Source organism: Panthera tigris, chromosome C1, assembly GCF_018350195.1.
Source record: "Panthera tigris isolate Pti1 chromosome C1, P.tigris_Pti1_mat1.1, whole genome shotgun sequence".
Lineage (NCBI taxonomy): Eukaryota > Metazoa > Chordata > Mammalia > Carnivora > Felidae > Panthera > Panthera tigris.
This window is the reverse complement of record NC_056667.1, coordinates 64,137,090-64,156,918: the sequence shown is the minus strand read 5'-3', so window position 1 is coordinate 64,156,918 and position 19,829 is coordinate 64,137,090. Positions and strand designations below refer to the sequence as shown.

The 19,829-nt window shown below is 39.1% G+C and overlaps 1 protein-coding gene across 2 annotated transcripts in view; it reads right to left on the bottom strand.

Moving 5' to 3' along the window:
• AK5 (adenylate kinase 5) overlaps positions 1-14,994 on the bottom strand; it is a 259,867-nt gene extending 244,873 nt beyond the window's left edge. The window contains exons 1-3 of one of the 2 annotated variants that reach the window (XM_007079231.3): positions 14,690-14,994; positions 10,193-10,379; positions 4,188-4,355 (exon numbers count right to left, since the gene is read on the bottom strand). In XM_007079231.3, the coding sequence (XP_007079293.2) occupies positions 4,188-4,355; positions 10,193-10,379; positions 14,690-14,749 (415 nt within the window). In that variant the 5' untranslated portion in view covers positions 14,750-14,994. Of the gene's footprint in view, positions 1-4,187; positions 4,356-10,192; positions 10,380-14,689 lie in introns of those variants that run through there. The other variant, XR_006221606.1, reaches the window with a different exon arrangement.
• Between the last annotated feature and the right edge of the window lie 4,835 nt (positions 14,995-19,829).

Here is a 19,829-nt window from a genome sequence, read left to right as displayed (position 1 = left end):
AATCTCATCTTTTTTCCCTCTCTAATCAAAGAAAAACTAAGAGATACAAGAGACAATGATCAAAATAACAGAAATGTGTTCGGTGCCAACAAGGAGCGACATTTAGTGAAATGTAACAATTATTTTTCAAACCAAAGGCACATCAATATTGACACAACTTATTTAAAAATTTTTTTAACTCTGTTCCTGTGTCTCCTTGCTTCATCTCCTTTAAATTCCAAAGAAGTTTCATGCGATGAATATGCAGAGTGGATGGAATAGGTCCTTAGAACAACTTCATAGAGCTCATGATAATTTTGATTGCGTGATACATTAGTATGAGATAATTAACATTTTGCAACCTTACTCAATACTAATCATTGGTAATCATCATTTATTTTTTAGAAGCTTAAGTACTAAAATAATTATAAAATATATACCTCAGATTTTATTTCCAATCACATTAGATTATTTTAATTTATATTTCCAAACAACCTAGACTGACTGGAATCTAAAGTCTGAACAAATTTCTAAATAAAGCACATAGCAATCAGCACAGTCTGATTTTGATTTATTACTTCTTGATGATTATCAAAATGAAATATTTTCAAGCACTTAAGCATAAGTTATTGATGGTAGACAAAATGCTTTTAAAGGTCAACGTCTAATAAGTAATGAACTGTTTTGGTAATATTCACTGAAAATAATTATAATTTATTAAGCAATATTGAAAATAAAAATTCAATAGAAAAGTGAGTTGACATTCTCCCTACTAATTCAATGTCAAGTTTTGGCAGGGATTAGAAGTCATTTAATACATAATTACTTAGTGATTAATTTGTGCAAATAATGTAAGTAAAAAAGGACAGGTGTTTTGTTTTTTATAAGAGGGGTTCCGAGTGGGTAGACTTGCCTGTCCAGGGCTTATTTCCTCTTTAAAAATTTTAAAGTGCAGGGGCGCCTGAGTGGCTCAGTCGGTTAAGCATCCGACTTTAGCCCAGGTCATGATCTCGCAGTTTGTGAGTTTGAGCACCGCGTTGGGCTCTGTGCTAATAGCTCAGAGCCTGGAACCTGCTTCAGATTCTGTGTCTCCCTCTCTATTTGCTCCTCCTCTGCTCACACTCTGTCTGTCTGTCTCTCTCTAAAAAAATAAACATTAAAAAATTTTTTTTAAATGCAGAATTCTAAGATCAACTAATGAGAATCATTTCTTAACACCCATACCAACTAATGTACGGCTTTCACTTTTTTATTGCTTTATGAACCTTAGGATAGGAATTTGTTTACATTTTTAACCACTCCCTTTCTAAGAAACTCTAAATCTTATCCTATTAGATTTAATACTATGAACTACTCCTAAATTAAATTCATTACTTTGCAAAATTTTGGTTCTAAATAGCTGTTTTTGGCCTATTAACCTATGTGCAAATCATGGATTGGCTTGAAGTAAAAATTATATGAACAACTCTATCAAATTTAAGCTAATTTGATCCCTGAAGCATGAATGTTACCGTTCATAAACTATATTTCCACGCTTTATCTCACAAACCATCAAACTAAGAGATTAAAAATCCCACTGAATTAAAAAAAATCAAATATGCTAAGAAAGTTATGGCACCTTCAAGAAAAAAAGTTTGTCAACTCATGGAAGCAAATAGCAGACAGCACAAACACATGATTAGCACAACTGAGAGAGAATAGCTTTAATTTATTATAAGTTTGATTAATGAAGTTACCTAACAAATTAATTTTACTTTCTTCTCTCTGAAACCAGAGTGAGCTTAATCTTTTTCTATCTATTTATCTCTAATACTTATAAATATTAGAATCCATCTAACTCTTAGATTTAATAATTATGTTAACATAAGAGAGATTCATATCTGTGCCGAGAAGGCTAACTGTAAAAAAAAGTCTGCATCACCAGAAGGGAAATTTTTTTTATTTGAATGTAATACCATGTGGGTATCTGTACCTCTTCCACTCCTTTTTTAGGCTAGTACTAATAAAAATTTGTAAGATTCAGGTACAATTATTTTATAATTTCTCAAAAGTCACAAAATTGCCCCAATTTTCTCAGATGGATTTGGCTTTTCCTTTCTTGTAATATCTCAGTGTTCTAAAAGTTATTTACACTCATTGGTTCTGCATCATTCTTGGAATACATAAAACTTTATAGTGTATAAGTGTAAAACCAGAATCACGCTTGTGGGAAGCAAGTTGATTTTACTGAGTAAAAAAGATCTGTGGAGTTCTTCAAAGTGGAGGAGGTTTGAAGCATTTATATCTTCTTCAAAGATCTTAGTTTACTGAAATATTTTAGTCATTTTCATATAAGATTCGCAATACAGAAAAAATTCACATATGTGTTGTTTTACTCGAGAGCATTTTGGTATTACACCTTTTTCATGTACAATCAAGCCTCCATTTGTTTGTCCAATTAATAATCATCAATATTTTAGTAACAGCAAAAAGAAAAATAAAATTGAAAGAATGTTTCATTATCAAATTGTGAAATAATTTCTGATTATTCTTCACCTGTAGCATAAAGCATTTCTTCATCTTCTGGGTAAAGACCTCAAGCTTTTTTTTTTTTTTTTAATGTGTTTATTTATTTTTAAGAGACAGAGAGAGTGCAAAAGCAGGGGAGGGGCAGAAAGAGAGAGGGAGACACAGAATCAGAGCAGGCCCCGGGCTCTGAGCTGTCAGCACAGAGCCTGACGTGGGGCACAAACACATGAACCGTGAGATCATGACCTGAGCCAAAGCTGGACGCTCAACCGATTGAACCACCCAGGCACCCCGGACATCAAACTTTTAAGCACACAATGCACAAAATTCCATTTTCAAGAATAGAAAGAGATTTATGGCAAACGGTGGCTACCATACGCTATAAGAATAATGACTTTAAAAAACCCAGTTTCTATACTGTCTTTCTACAGGGGTGCCTGGGTGGCTCAGTTGGTGAAGTATCCAACTTCGGCTTGGGTCATGATCTCATGGTCCATGAGTTCGAGCCCCATGTCGAGCTCTGTGCTGTCAGTTCAGAGCCTGGAGCTTGCATTGGATTCTGTGTCTCCTTCTCTCTCTGCCCCTCCCCCACTAACACTCTGTCTCTCTCAAAAAATGAATAAACATTAAAAAAAATTATACTGTCTTTCTACAACATTATTTTAAACAGTAAGGGCTAAATATATTTGCAGTTTCATTTTCATTACACTTGGAGATGTACCAATGTCACTCCTTCTAGTCTGGTGAACTTAGATTCTTGTTATAGCTTGGTGTGTTTATTTGCATGCTTTCTTCCTAATTGTCATCATCATTATATCTTCTGGAAACAGTACTTCTTTACATGGGCTGTATTCATTTGCCCTCTATTAACAATTACTGACTAGAATAGCTTTGAACATTTCACACTAGATTTTTGCTTTTGGTCATCTCTGTGAAAGCTGAGTCAAATTGGAAAGTGAGACAATGATCACATATTTACGTGTTCACAGGTCTTTTCATGATTTTTACAGATTTTGAGGAAGTTGGGATTTGCAAGAATAGTCAAAAACACAATTTATGAAAATTAAACATTTTGCATATCTGTTTTTTGTGCAATGGTAGCAGACTGATATTTTCATACTTATTCATAGAAATAATTTTAAAAATTAACTGTTATTATTATTTTGATAAATACTCAAATGGTAGGTGCTCTGTAAAACACTATGCTACTAGATTTGCTGGTCTGAAACATCAAAATTCAGACTTTATTTTAGGTGCCAGTTTGCTACAATGATGATTCATTTATATGTGTCTTTACCAACATATTATTATTATTTCCCTTTAAGGTTAATAGTGAATAAAAATTCAATATGTTGAGTAAAAAGATAAAAAAGCCACATCGTGTTTAGAAAACTTCTACCATAGGACAATAAATATTGAAGAGATTAATACTTTCAATTCATTGTAGACAATTTCTAGGACATTGTAATGAGAGTCTATAAAAGTGGAATAGGCATTAGGTTATATAATTATAACAATTCTGTTTTATGAAAAATTACACTAAAATATTTCCATCTACTGTCTCTTGAGCTTTTGTTTCTATTGTTTGTCATTATCCAACTCAGTATTTGCAAATAAACATAATAAACGTAATTTCTTGAAATGTAAACATATAAGCAAAGATAGCAATAGTATAAGAATTTTACTTTCTGTCCTCATACCTATGACAAGTATGATTTTTGGTCGAGGTCTAGTAGGATCAAAAACATCATACTCCTCAATTAACTCTGCAGTCTCGGAGAGGTCTGTATCACTTTCTATGGAGAATTGATGGATTGGAGGGAGACGATCATACCGCCGATATGGAAAGTTTGAATTTTCAGGCATCACTGCAAAAGAGTAAGATAACTTTGAAACGGGAAAAAAAGCATAATAAAACAGATTTTGTACCAGCCAATTAGCAGAAGAAAAATTTTAAATTAAATGAGTTTGATTTTTTCAACTGAAGAAGACCCTATCCTACAAGTGGCCTGCAAACTTTTCTTAAAGGGCCAGACATTCAATATGTTGAGATTTGAACAGTCTCATACTCAAGTTGGCTATGGTAGCAGAAAAGTGACCAAAGACAATATATAAACAAATGGATGAGCTTGTGTTTCAATGAAACTTTATTTATAAAAGGTAAGGAGCCTGACTCAGGGCATGGGTCATAGTTTGCCAACCCCTGTTCTGGAGGAACCTTCTTAAGCACTGCCTAATCTTACTTGGTAGTTTGTATACATCCTGATCTCTGCAAATGGTGCTCCCTACAGTTTGTAGTATAGAATCTCACAACTCTCACAAGTTCACAGCCGCTAACTCGTTATTAGCTAACAGCTAACATGTTGTTCAAGGCTCAACTGTGGTTCACATGGTCATGGCTCCTTCCTTCCTCACCCTAAGTGTCAGTACTCTGGGAGGCACAGAGAAGCCCTAACTACCCAAAAGGCACCTGCACAAAAGAGACAGGAAGTCACTTGGTCTTCCATGAGGGATTTGGTTGTGGGGACTACTGGATTTTAGCATGGCATAATGCTCACATCTCTTTCTGGGGTGTTGATCAGGTAGAACTGTTCATTCTCTGTTGATACAATAAATGAGCTCATTGACTGCTAACCCACTGGACTCACTTCAGTTCTATGAAAAGAGTAGTCTGAAATGATAGTGATTATTCTTTAGAAAATTCTAGAAAGGGTGTATGATAGGAAAGGTACTGACAACGGTATCCTGTTCTGCCTTGAAATTGAATTGCTACACCCAACACGACAAAACTCTCAGCATTATCCTCAATTAGTTTCTTCCCTCACCACTCATATCTACCGCCATAGACTTTATCTCTAAAATGTATCCCAAATGCATATACTTTTCTCCATCTCCACTATTACAACTTTTCCCCAACCACCATCATTTACCTGGACTACTGTTATAGACTCTTTACTGGTCTGCCTGCTTACAAGCTTGTGCCCACAATCCACTGCCTGAAATACTCTTCCTGATGCCATCCTATGGCTGCCTGCTGCTTACCATTCACACCTCAGCTCAAATGACACCTTCTATCATATGGCTTTACTGACTTTTTAATCTCAAATAGTTAACTTCAAGGACATCACTCTAGTAATGCTCTACACAGCATCTACTACTTCATCATCTGAAAGGTGTCTATTAATTCATTGTTTGTCTTTTCCCATTAGAATGTTCAGTTCCAGGAAGGAGGGACTTACTTATCTGGAACCATATCCCTGGGATCTAGAACTATCTTGGCACATAGTCAGTGTCCAATAAATATTTGTTGAATTAGTAACAAAGACAATAGCCTTGCTGAAATAGTTGGTTTCCCATAAAGGAAAGCCAGAAGATGGGTAGGCAGAGTGTGGCCACAGGGTGGAGGGCCTTGACCACCAGGGTAAAGGGTTTAGCTTCAATCTAGTAGAAAGCCAGTGGAGATTTGGGGGATGGGTGGGTAGAGAAGTGACATAATAAAATATGAAATACATTTTTTAGGAAGATTAATCTGGTGGTGGTTAGAATAAATTTAAGTGGGGATATAAAGAGAAGAAAGAATAGCAGCCAGGAGTCAGCAGGGGTCAGGAGTAACAGGTGAAAAATGAAGGCTTCAGTTGGAGGGGCAGCATGAGAAATGACATGAGTGGTTGGGTATGAAGAATATGGTTAGGGTTGGGATCTGTGACATGAAAGGAGGTGACAGTCCAAAAAACAATTGCCAGGGTTCAAGTCTAAATGAAAAAAAAAGAACACATTGCATTTAATATGCCATCTTTCTGCTCTCTCTTTTCTGATCCAGAAATAGTGGGCTTCTATATCATAGCCTCTTCCTCTATGTTAGGAACTCCTGTTCTCTGTTCCCTGGTATATACTCAAACTCCTCCATCCTTCTCTAGCTAACACCTACTCAGCTTTCTGTCTCCAAGCATTAGCATATCAGTTCTTCCAGGAAGCCTCCCTGAACCCTAGCCTAGGTTGGATCTATTCCCCTGTTAATATGGTTGATTTTATAGCATATGGTATTTTCTATAGCACCCATTGTACTTCTGTTTACATATTTTGTCACCATTAATATTTTTTATTCCATAGTCAAAATAATCACCAACTTCATCATTTTTATTTTATTTTTTTTTAATATTTATTTATTTTTGAGACAGAGAGAGACAGAGCATGAATGGGGGAGGGTCAGAGAGAGAGGGAGACACAGAATCTGAAACAGGCTCCAGGCTCTGAGCGGTCAGCACAGAGCCCGATGCGGGGCTTGAACTCACGGACCGGACCTTGAGATCATGACCTGAGCTGAAGCCAGATGCCTAACGGACTGAGCCACCCAGGCGCCCCCATCATTTTTATTTTAAAAATTATTCCTGATTAATATAATTTTATACAAATTCTTTAAAAAAATAACCTCAGCATTATATTCTATACCAAATTTTTATGTATATATATCATATATATAATGCATATGCATCAGACTTGTATAGGGTGTCTATCTATACTCCTACAGCATTTACGAAGCATTTCTTTTTAATTTCTTTTAAAATTTTATTTTTTGTTTTTCAATTGAAGTATCCTTAACATAGTGTTATATTAGTTTTAGGTTTACAATGTAATGGTGCAATAATTCTATACATTTCTCAGTGCTCAGCAAGACAAGTAGACTCTTAATCCCTTTATCTATTTTATCCACCCCCCCCCCATCACCTCCTCTCTAGCGATCATCAATTTTTGTCTGTGCTTAGGAGTTTGGTTTTTTGTTTGTCTTTTTTTCTTTGTTAGTTTGTTATGTTTTAAATTCCACATGTTTTAAATTCCACAAATCATACAGTGTTTGTCTTTCTCTGTCTGGTTTATTTCACTTAGCATTATATCCTCTAGGTCACTGCATGAAGGCAGGTACCATGTTTGTTCTTTCTTGGTGGCTGCATCCTCAGTCCTAAAAGAATGACAACAGTAGTGCTCAATAAAATGGTCATTTTAATGGTCAACTGACTCATTGACTGACTTCATGGAAATAAGAAAAGGAGAAAGGAGTGCAGGTACTGAAGCAAATATGCTACACTTGTTTTTAAAAATCTTGAGTATAAGATGACAATGAGATATTCCAGAACAGAAGCTCTATGGACATTTGGGACTTTGGGACTAGAACTCTTATTTATAACAAATTATTTGTTCAATTGTTTGGCAGGGAAAAAAAAGATGCTTATCTCACATGTATAGTAAAATCCTTTAAAGAAGTATCAGTCAATAATTTATCCTTGCTTTTTATCATATTTTTATGTATGAAAGTAATTTGCCTAAATGGTTAAAATGTTTTATTTCATAGAATAATTTTTCATAATAATTATATATTAGCACAGCTATGTCAATATTTCAGCAAAGTATGCATGAATCACCTTTTATTTCTACAAATAATCATGCTTTAAGTTACTGGGAACTTACCAGTTTTCTTTAACTTAATAATATATTCCATAAATTATAGCTAAAACTTACATAGCACAAGTGTGTAAACCATTTGATAAAATAAATTTTATTACAGAAAAGTCTATTTAGAAACCATTTTCTGTCTTTTAGCATGTATCCTAGATATAGGAAGGTAATAAGACATTCTTGTCATCATAATACATTGAAAGGTTCTATTTGATGATTAATTAAAAGATCTCTGAGTAGGAATTCTGGTAAAGTATTATTAAGTACCGAGATTCTAAAATTAATAAACAATTTTAATTCTAATTAAAGTTAAATCCACATTTTCCATTCCTGTTTAAGCTTATCCTGCTAAATCAGGAGCTCCAACTTGTCATTTGTGTGCCCAATATAGCCTCAAAGATGGGTTTTGTTCAGCTAAACATTTTCCCAAAATTTGTACATGACTGCCTTTAGACAATGACTGTTCTCTCAAATTTGACCACAGTCCCCACTGTTCCCTATTACACACTTGGTCTGCCTGGTTTCTATGTATCATCAAGTCAAGTAAGTATAAAATAGAAGCATTCAGGCTTCATTTTGTTGCAAAACAGTCACTTTGTATACCCAGGCTGAGAGCCACTTTTTTATTAATGGAATGTTATATGCTGTTAGATTTAAATTTTAAAAGGCAAGAATAATTTAGACTAAATCCAGTAATACCTGAGGTTTGTTAGTGCTTTAAGGCTAAACCTTAAAGCGGCTCCCTAAACTTATCTCACTTGATTTAACAAGGGCATGGGTCATGTATTTAAGATTGAGCCAGATTCCACCAGTACGACAACACCCTGGGAAGTAAGTTAGCTGTCTTGGGAAAGTATATGAACACTTCAAGCCCATGAAAACATCATTTTGTTCACTGAAGCAGAAATTTACTAAGTGGTGTGCCCCAGTGGTAACTGGCACTTAACACTCAGGCCTACATGACCAAGTGATGATTCCTGCATGAAGATGTCTCTGAAAAAATGTTGTTTCTGCCTACCCTTTCTGTATGTGTTTCTTTTTTTTAAATTTTTTTAAAATGTTTATTCATTTTTTGAGAGAGAGATGGAGACAGAGCATGAGTGGGGGAGGAGCAGAGAGAGCGGGGGAGACAGAATCCCAAGCAGGCTCCGGGCTCTGAGCTGTCAGCACAGAGCCCTACGTAGGGCTCAAACCCACGAACTACGAGATCATGACCGAGTCAGACATTTAACTGACTGAGGCCCCCAGGCACCTCTCTGAGTGTGCTTCTTAAAAATTAACACACTATGTCTTTTCCCCACACTGCATGCAAATAAAATCTAAGTGACTCATGTAAATAAAACAAACTAAGGCTTATCTCCCTTTCGTATTTACTACAAACACTATAATACTTGTATTACAAATACTTCAAATTCTGTCTGTCTGGCTAAAACTTTAAACGGCACAATTTTTGAAAATGGTGCAAATTTTGAAAATATAATGATCTTGGCCACTGGGAAAGAATGAATTTAGTTTCCCTTGATTAGAAACTAAATTCCACTTTACACATACTATTATACTTCTTGATTTCATCCAGAGTCTAAAGGCTGGTTGGCTGATGTTGAACCACTAATTTTGATAAGCATGTATTTTAGAAAGCTATCAGAATATACTATGAACCTCCTCTAGTGAACTCTAATTCTTAGTTCCAAACTCTTCCTAAAATTGCTAGACAAGTTCATGTCTTCTACTTCTTTTATAGCAGCTAAATGCCTAATCTAATGTATTGAATTCAATAGCTGCATAAAAAATACTTGTTGGATTAACTAGTATAAACTTAACATGCATTTATGCGGATGCATTAATATGAACTCTGAGTTAGGAAACACATTATTCCAAGCTCTTCCCAGCTAATAAAAAAATGTTGAATTGTTACAGAATAACAGTTTTGTCTATCCATTTATTTGGGAAAATCTTATTTGCAATGTTAAGAAAAATTCAGTTGCCTAATGTAATTCATTTTGCAAAATATTGAAGGCAGAAGTATACAATTTCATTAAGCCCTTAGGGAAGTGCTGGACAGTGGTATGTGATTTTGTTCATCTTATCACAGAGGCGATTAGAATTAGGAGCAGAGAGAGTAATCATGTTCCAGGGCCAAGTATCTTTCCAGGTTTTTAGAAACCTAATAAATTAAATAAGTGCCTACAGTCTATATGGTATGTTTTAAAGAGAACTGCTGTAACTGTAAACTATTATTCTACATATACATTACCATTTCTTAGAAAGGATCTCCGTGATTGTCCTCCATTGAGCGGAGGTAAGGTCTTCTTCTCCTGGCTGACAAATGTATCCCACTTCACCTTGTCGCAGCCGCCTAATTCCTTGACTTTCTTTAAACAACTTTCCAAGTACTCTACTGGGTCTTCAGGCTTAGAACACATCAGTCCATTCAAAAGGCTCTGAAATACAACAACAAAATATGCCCACATAAAATATGCTTTCAAACTACCTTTGTTAAAATAGTATATGTCTCATTGTTAAATTCTGGGTTGTTTTTGTTCTTTGCATTTTCTTTTAATGAACACGATTTGATTGAGTAATTAAGATAACCCCTAAATTCTTGACCAATTAACTTTTAGCTCAGCATTTTCTGCCTTTTAAACAATTCAGGCAACTACACAGTTTAAAATGGAGGCACCCTATGAAAGTCAGATAAAGTGCAGTGTGTAAAAATGCTCTAGTCATTATTCATCTTATTTCTACCCAACTTTTTTTTAAAGTAGGATTCATGCCCAGCATGGAGCTCAACACAGGGCTTGAACTTAAAACCCTGAGATCAGGACTTGAGCTGAGATCAAAGACCCGAGCTGAGATCAAGAGTTGGATGCTTACCCAACTAAGCCACCCTGGTGCTCCATTCCTACCCATTCTTAAAGCCTCCAAGCCTCAGTTTCTTCATTTGTAAAATAGGAGTACTAATACCTACCTCAGAGCATTTTTTAAGGATTAAAAAAATTAATATTTGTAAAGTACATATTAAGGGCCTGACACATAGTGAATACCCAATAAATATTGGTGATTTTAGTTAATATTATTGTTACCAGGAAGTCTCCCCTAAGCTCCCAGTTTGGGTTGTGGACCTCTTCCTTTGCATTCCATATTACCCAGAAAAAAACATCTTGCCTGTCATTTATACTAAGACCATCAGTTGATGTGTTGGTCTCATATTCCAAACTGTAAACTCTTCAACAACACAGCGTAGGTCTCTTTTATTTTTCAAATCTCTAGCCCCTGACACTGTCTCTGGCACATGGTAGGTACATATTGGACTGTTTTGTAACTAGGGAAAAAAAATGTATTCAAACCATAGCCTCAAGCTTTATTATTTGATCTATAATAAGTCACCACTATATCTATTGACATTACAGAGGAAAAACCTGGTGTCCAATATGTCACATGTACTCATTTCTAAAAATGCTACAAATTTGGAAATGCTGACTCCTGGGAACTGGACTGATGTGTAAAATATTTTCCTTTACAGTATTTCATGGAAAAAAAAACATAGAGGATTATTATCACCAATATACATTATTAATGCACAACACACACATCCTTTGAAAGGCTGACATCTTTGCTAAATACAGTATTTTATTTTCAGGTTATTCTTGTGCAATTTTCTCCAAGTGGTAGGCAGTTCTTCCCAGGTATATTTGTTCTCTCAAATCCCAAATAGTGTGAGTTAGAATGTTCTGAGGAGCTCCACAGCAGAAGGAGAGGAAAATCTAATCTGGGCATTCACATTCAGTTTGTGTGTCATGATCTGTGTTATATACACACAGACATACAGACACACAAACACACACATTGTGTTTCACTCCTGACATTGCTATGTTAATATAGTTAACTGTGGCAGTGCTTACTCTGTCTTTGTATGCCTTAGTTTCCCCAATGCACTCTCAACCTTGTGTGGTATTATTATCCCCATTTTATAGATTAGGAAACCATGACATAGAGATATTAATGAGTTGATCAAGGTTATTCAGCTAGAGACCTGTAGGCCCAGGATTCCAACTCAATATATTTTTTAAGTTTCTTTATTTTTTTTTGAGAGAGAGAGTCGGGGAGAGGCAGAGAGAGGGAGAGAGAGAGAGAGAAAGAGAGAGAGAGAAAGAGAGAGAGAGAGAGAGAGAGAGAGAGAGAGAGAGAGAATCCCAAGCAGGCTCCACATTGTGTGCACAGAGCCCAACGTGGGGCTGGATCTCACGAACCATGAGATCATGACCTGAGCTGACATCAAGAGTCAGATGCTTAGCCCACTGAGCCACCCAGGTGTCTCCCAAATCAATGCTTTTGATTCCAAAACTCACATATTCCTCTCTATATATCTTGCAAAAATATGATATGGGATAAAAAGAAAATGCTAGATTATCTGTACCCCATACATAATCCAACTACAATAGGAATCACTCAAGGTCTCTCTTTTTAAAATCCCTATTACAGCCTAAAAAGAGTGAACATACTCAATGATATTTTTTTTTTTACTGGAAAATATATTTCCAGCCTCCCTAAACAAATCTGACTCAGTTAGATACATGTAGTTGTTTCACAGTATATTGATTCAATAGCAATTACTTAATCTAAAATCTACAGCTGAAGCAGTATTTTTGGTTTGATAGATACCTAATTGATAAACTCTGTATACTTAGAAACTTTGCATACCAATATTGTGATTTGACGGAGAAAATCCAGTTTGGAACCAAAGCATTTGGTTTTGCTGTCTACACTTATCACATGGAGAGCTGCCAGGTTTTACTTCCATCTTGTGCTGGTAAAGCATAGATTCTTACTGGAAGGACGGAGCCTCTGGAGCCTCTGCAGGTCACCACAGTAATCTTCCGTCTTCCAATTGTCCAAGATTGCACTTAAGTACATTGTGTTACTGCATTTCACCTAAAGGAATGGACTTCCTTCTCTGGGTGGGCACTATTTTAAAAAATCCCATCCACATGCAGAAAAACAAAACAAAAAGCATAATACCTGAACAAAAACCCCTGCCATTGTGTTTGCATCACACAGTGTAGATTTTCATGAACAAACTATCAAAAATCTCTGTGGTTACCAAAGAGAAAAACAGTACCCATATTTATAAAGAAAATAGACATACTATTAAGCAGCACTTTGCCATAAGGAGACAGTCCTGCAGATGTTTCTAATTATTCTTTTAGAAGCACAGAAATGAAATTGATCTCAGTAGTAGTATTTATAACAAAAACCTTCAGCTCTTCATCTCTGTGTTTACTCTTTGAAAATTAAAAAAGAAAAGAAAAGAAAAAGAAAAGAAAAGAAAAGAAAAGAAAAGAAAAAACTCTTTAAGAATCCTACCTACCTCCTAGGACCTGTCCTTACGCAACACCTTCTGATTCTTTTCAAGGCTGAGTAACACACTTGCTAGGTTTGGGTATCAAACACGAGGCTTGTGCTCAGTGTGTGGTTTACCTGGAAACCTTGGCCTCAGCCCAACCTGAAACTGGTGGCTTACAGAGGTGAGATAAAATGAAGATCTGCAATTATGGTGGCCCATTTTAATGAAAATTTGGGAAAAACGGGCATAAAATTCTTTTTCCAAATGGTGTTTTAAAACTCCTTTTAGCAGAACAGATCCCCCCCCCCACCCCCAACAGGAGAAAGAACTCATGACCTTTGGTTTATTGGATCAGTCTACAGTCTATTATCTTTCAGAAATGGGGGGCCGGGTTGGTAGTATGGAATTTCTCCTTTCAGGGCTCCATCTATGAAGCTTGGCTCCCTTCAATTTTTTTTTTTTTTTTAACCAAAGAAAAAGCACACAGAATTCAGGAAGATTTCAAAATGCAAATATGGAGAGAAGAAAAGGAAGCAAAAGACTCCGCGATGTACGCTGAGGTTTAGAACCAACCAAGGTTCCTTTACTTCATCCCTCAAGCCTCCTCTCCCACATTCCCAAAGTGGTCCTTATCCCCCGGGGGTCCTTGGTGGAGATGATGTTGTGATGCGGTCCGAAGACAGAGCAACAGGAGTCACGCCCGCCTTGCCGCTCCCTCTCCGACTTGGTTTCTCTAGGTGGGCCGGAGAAGGCAGGCGAAAGCTACAGCCGGAGAGGCGAGCAAAAAGAATGATCTCTTCCAAGGCAACGGAAAACGTGCTCAGGAGTTCATTCACCGAAAGCGCATAGCAGCGCTGGGTGCCTGCCACCCGGGAGGTAGTGCTGCACTCGACGGGTTTGGATTTGCGTTTTGCATCTTCATCCCTTTCCTCCGAGCTGCTTCCGTCCACACTTCCCCTTCACCGCGGGGTCCTGACCTCGCGGCGTGCGGAGGGGCTAGGGCTCTCGACCCCTACGTTTGGAGTCCTTGCTCGCTCCCGAGCGCCAGCGCACCCGCCTTGGCCTGGCCTAACCCCCAGAGAGCGGGGCCGACGGCTGTCAGCAGCCCACCCTCCACATCCGAGGGGTACGCCGAGGGCAACCTGCTTCCAGAGCTCCGCTGGAAGACTGAAACTTGATCAAGTGAGATGCGGGCTTCTGAGCCCAGCCAGCGGACAAGGATCCCGGCAACCCGCTGGAACGGCGACGACGCCGGGCAAGCGGGAGAGCGAGCTTCTGCACCCCCCTTCACTTCTGTGCCCCGAGCCAGCAAGGTGGGACGGGGCGCGGCTTCCTCCCCCCAACCCCGGAGCCCCAGAGATGCCTTTCCCCGATCCTCCCGGCCGCCTGCCAGCCTTAGCCCCCTACCTCGAAAAGCTGAGGGATTTCCCTGCGGGCCAGATACTCCTTGGCATCGTTGGTGTTCATGGCTGTGCCGCGCGTGCCTTGGGGCGCGGGTGGGGAGGTTCCCGGGCTGCGGCGACCTGGGCTGGGGTTGACGGGCTCCGCGCAGAACACGGGTGCAGCCCTGGATCTCACCCGCAAACACTCCCACGCTCAGCTCTGCCTGCCCAGGCCAGAGCCCCCCTCCGCCTGTCCCCGGGGCCTGTGGTCTCCGCGCTCTCGCCGCCCCCGCCTCGCTGCTGGTCCCCGCGCCGGAGCTGCGGGCTTGGAGCAGCGGCTTTCCCGGCTCCCAGGCAGCGCGGCCACCAGAGGAGGGCGGAGGGAGCGGAGGAGGGCGGACAGCGCGGCGGACGCAAGGCAGCAGCCCGCTCGCCTCTCCGGCTCAGCGCGCCGCGCTCTGCGCCTCCCGGAGCCGGGTCTGCGGCTGCGGCCAGTCACGCTGCGCGGGCGGGCACGGGGTGCGGGGGTGGGGACGGGCGCGCGCTGGGGGCTCTCAGTCACACCCCTCCCAGTCACACCACCGCCGGGGCGCGGCGCTGCCCTAAGCGCGCGGCCAGGGGACGCAGCAACCTGGGACCAGGTGGCCAAAGGAAGAGTCTAGGGGTTCTAGGAACCTGTCCCCCACCCCCGCCCGCCACCACAGAGTTACTCCTGCATCCCCTGGAGTTCTCGGGAAGAAACCTAATTGCTACAGAATTTGTCATGTATTCCTAAGGTTACCAATCTTTCATCACAGGGAGCTGGAGGTAAGGAGAAAAGGGGATTCCATGGTGTGGAATCCATCCTCTTAAGATAATTTTTAGACTTGGGGTGTTTCTATCCTTCAGGAAAGTTTTGCTAGCTGCTTTCTAATTTTTCCCCGTCAAGCTCACAGATCCTTACAGATTTCAGTGTAAGGGCATGGAGTGAGGCTGGAATCTTCATTAACAGAAGGATTAATAAGTAGTCAACTAGTTAACCTCCACAGAGAGGAGAGGGAAGGTGGAGGAGAGAAGTGGGTGGTGGGGCGGGGAGAGCTGGAGACCGCTTAAATTGGAAATGTGCTTGGTGGGTGGCCTGGGAGCCATCATTAATTGAATCTGAAGGGTGTGTAGTCAGTGGACGGTGGGCCATCAGAGCACCCAGGGGCTGTATGGTGCGCTGAGGCAGCCGTAAGAGTAGGGAACCTTGCTATTAAACACGGCATTATCAAGGTATACCCATCCTCCTCCTAGCTCCCAGGATGACTCATTTCCCCCATTAAGATGTCTTTTCACTGCCTGTTTGAAAGATGGTTTATGCCACCCTGAGAATGTGACCTCTGTGTGCAGGGCCTGACACTATGGGAGGGTGTGTGAGATAAAAGGTGGCTCTGATGGCCACTGATACCTGCCAGGGAGAGGAGGAACACTGCGACTGTTTCCCAAAACCAGTGTCTGAATGTCCATTTCATGTGCATCTTTGAAGATCTTTTCTTGATTCCATTTCTTGTCACACAAGGAACTGCCACTGAAGCCTTAACTATAGCTGCAATCCTGTTTTACCCAAGGGAGGGAACTCAAGAATTAACTGAGTCTTGTAAAGTAAATGAAGTTTCCTGAACACTTGTGAAACCATGTCGTATGGTAGCCTTAAATGAGGCAGGTGTTCCAGTTCCACAGAAATTGATTTCTGCCCTCAGAATATACCACAACATTTACAATCCCAGCTTCTGACATCCCTTACCTTATCTGAGAGCAGGTGATGGCCATAGTTAAACATTGTCTCTTCCCTATGCAACAATGCTTGAAAAGTGCCAGAGTCCATGGCACGAAGCCTACTTTGTGAGCAGGCACAGCTGAGATGAAGCACCTAGGATTTAAGAGGCCACTTTCTGCAGGGCCTTTCAAGGTCACCTTTTACAGACAAGAATCTGGCAGAGCACAGCTTACACCCTCTCTCCTAGGGAAGAATGTAACCTAAATAGGTATATAATTCTGAATGCACCTTAGTGTAGCCAGGCAAGGATGGCAACTTGCTTATACGAAGAGAGTGGATAAAGAAGACTGCGTTACACTAAATGAATAGTCTAGGGAGTCTGAAAAACAGTATAAGCATACCTCAGAGATAGTGCAGGTTTGGTTCTAGACCAATGCAATAAGGTGAGTATTGCAAAAAAACAAGTCAAATGAATTTCTTGGTTTCCTAGTGGGTATAAAAGTTATGTTTATGAATATTAAAATGTGTAACAATGTTGTCTAAAAAATAATCTGCATACCTTAATCAAAAATACTTTAGTGTTAAAAATACTAACCACCATCCGAGCGTTCAGTGAGTTGTAATCAATGATCACAGATCACCATAACAAATATAATAATAATAACAAAGTTTGAGATATTGCAAGAATTACCAAAATGTGACACAGAGACATGAAGTGAGCAAATGCTATTGGAAAATGGTGCCAATAGACTTGCTCGACACAGAGTTGCCACAAACATTCAATTTGTTAAAAAAATAACAATATATGCAAAGCACAAGAAAGCAAGGTGTAATAAAATGAAGTATCCCTGTAACTGGAAATATGGCAAGTTTTCAGGTAGCCTTATGCATTGACAATCAGTGCTTTTCAGTGTGTTCCAAATGTATGAGAAAAGCAAGATATTCATAATTATTCTTGCAAAGGAAGTTGTGGCCACATAGAGAAAGGCTGTGTGAGAGAACTATGGTGCTTAAAAGCCAGGCTGGTGGTTTGGGAGAGGGGAAAGAGAAAGGACAAGGGAAAACAAATACATGCTCGTCATGGGAAAGCTGGTGCATCATTGCCTGGTATGAAATTCTAAATATGAGTATGTGTGGGGTTCATGGCTCATTGCTCTTTGTTTATGTGGCAAGGTATTCCTACAAGCTGTAACAAATCAAGATGATTACTGTATGTCTGGTGTTGCCAGAGAGAATCTCTTCTGCTCCCACAGTGGGAGAGTGTGCTCGGTTTTGAGATACAGCAGGGAGTAAGACAGACGTGATTCCTGCTGTCAAGGAACTTAGTACAGATGGACAATAAACAACTGGGCCACTTGTATATCCTGGGCCATTTGTAAATATTTTGTTTACCCTGAAAAAAAAACCCTAAATATATTAGACATACCATATGTGTGTATATTGTCCTAGTAAGTATGCTTTTGGTTTACATGTATTCTTTTTAAAGTGTCTTTCAGAGGCTTTTTTTTTTTTTTTAACCTTTGTAAAAGTGGAATATGCACACTGGTATGTGACATCTGGGCTAAATGCAGGCTGAAATAATAGTGTGTCACAATTCTTCAGCCAAAGCAGAATTTCCCTATGCTCTATTTCTTTTCCCCAGACTCGTTGGGTAGCTGAGCCAGACATTTGGATTCTGGATCTCAAAGATGCTAGGAACTCCCAAGTTAGAGGGGGTTAGAGGTAAGAGATTAAAAACACTTCCAAGGGGTGCCTGGGTGGCTCAGTAGGTTGAAAGACCGACTTCGGCTCAGGTCATGATCTCACGGTTCGTGGGTTTGAGCCCCACTTTGGGCTATGTGCTGACAGCTCAGAGCCTGGAGCCTGCTTCTGATTCTCTGTCTCCCACTCTCTCTGTCCCTTCCCCACTCGTGCTCTGTCTCTGTCTCAGAAATAAACATTAAAAAATTAAAAAAAAAATAAAAACACTTCCAAAATGTCTGAAAGCATTAGGAAAATTTCCAAGTATAATATATATATATATATATATATATATATATATATATATATATTAAGAACAGTTAAGATTTGGAAAACCCTATTTATGTATCTATTCATCAAGTAATGCATTCATTCAGCAAACAATTATGAAATAACCTTTTATGTTCCAGACCTGTGAATGGAGCTGGGGATACAAAGAACAAGACTCAAGGGGTTCACTGCTTAGTAGGGAGAGATGGACTTGTGATAATTAAGTCCAGAAAAATGTAATAATTTGTTTTAACAACATGATATAAGTAGATATGAGGGCAAGATTGTTATGGTGGGGACACAAAGGCACATGACTCATAGAAATATGTGTATGGTAAAAAGCACTTAGAAAGTTTTAAAAATAGGCTTTCTTTCAAAATTTCTTCACATCCTCAAAAACATGTTTTTAAGCTGTTTTCTCTTCCACTTTTTCCAGATACATAGTTTTTCAGAAACATTGTCATAACTGTAATTACACACATTTCTAGGCTCTATATAGCTATCATTTTTTTACTGTTTATGTGTTTATTTTTGAGAGAGATAGCGCGTGCAGGTAAGGGGTGGGGCAGGGGGGAGAGAGAGACGCCCAAACAGACTCAGCACTGAAGATTCAGAATCTGATATGGGGCTCGATTTCATGAACTGTGAGATCATGACATGAGCCAAAATCAAGAGTCAGATGATCAGCCGACTGAACCACCCAGGTGCCCCCATAGCTATCTTTTAAAATGGCTTTATAAGTGGGGCTCCTGGTGGCTCAGTCGGCTAAGTGTCTGACTTCTGTTAAGGTCATGATCTCACGGTTCATTGGTTTGAGCTGTGTTGGGCTCTGTGCTGACAGCTCAGAGCCTGGAGGCTGCTTTGGATTTTGTAACTCCCTCTCTCTCTCTGCCCTTCCCCTGCTCACACTCTGTTTCTCTCTGTCTCTCAAAAATAAACATTAAAAAAAATTAAAATGGCTTTATAAGTGTTCATTGAGGAGTTTTGATACAGGCAACTTATGTTAATTATGTTAATAATGTATGTTATTAAAAGAATGAATTATAAATCATACTACATTAAAAGTAAGACCTTCTGTTCCTCAAAAACACCATTAAGAAAACAAAAGGCATTGTATTGAGTAGGAAGATATATTTACAATACATATATCCAATAACAGACTCAAACATATAAAGAACTTTTACTAATCAATAGGAAAAAGAAAATCTAATAGAAAAATGGGCAAAAGACTTGAGCAGACATTTCATAAACAAGGCTGTCTCCAAATCCAAATTCAAATGGCCATTAAATATATGAAAAGTAATAATTTCATTAGTTACCAAGAATATTCAAATTAAGCATAATGTGCTATCACTGTATATTCACAAGAATGGTTAAATTTGAAAAAGACAGTAAAAGGGTGCCTGGGTGGCTCAGT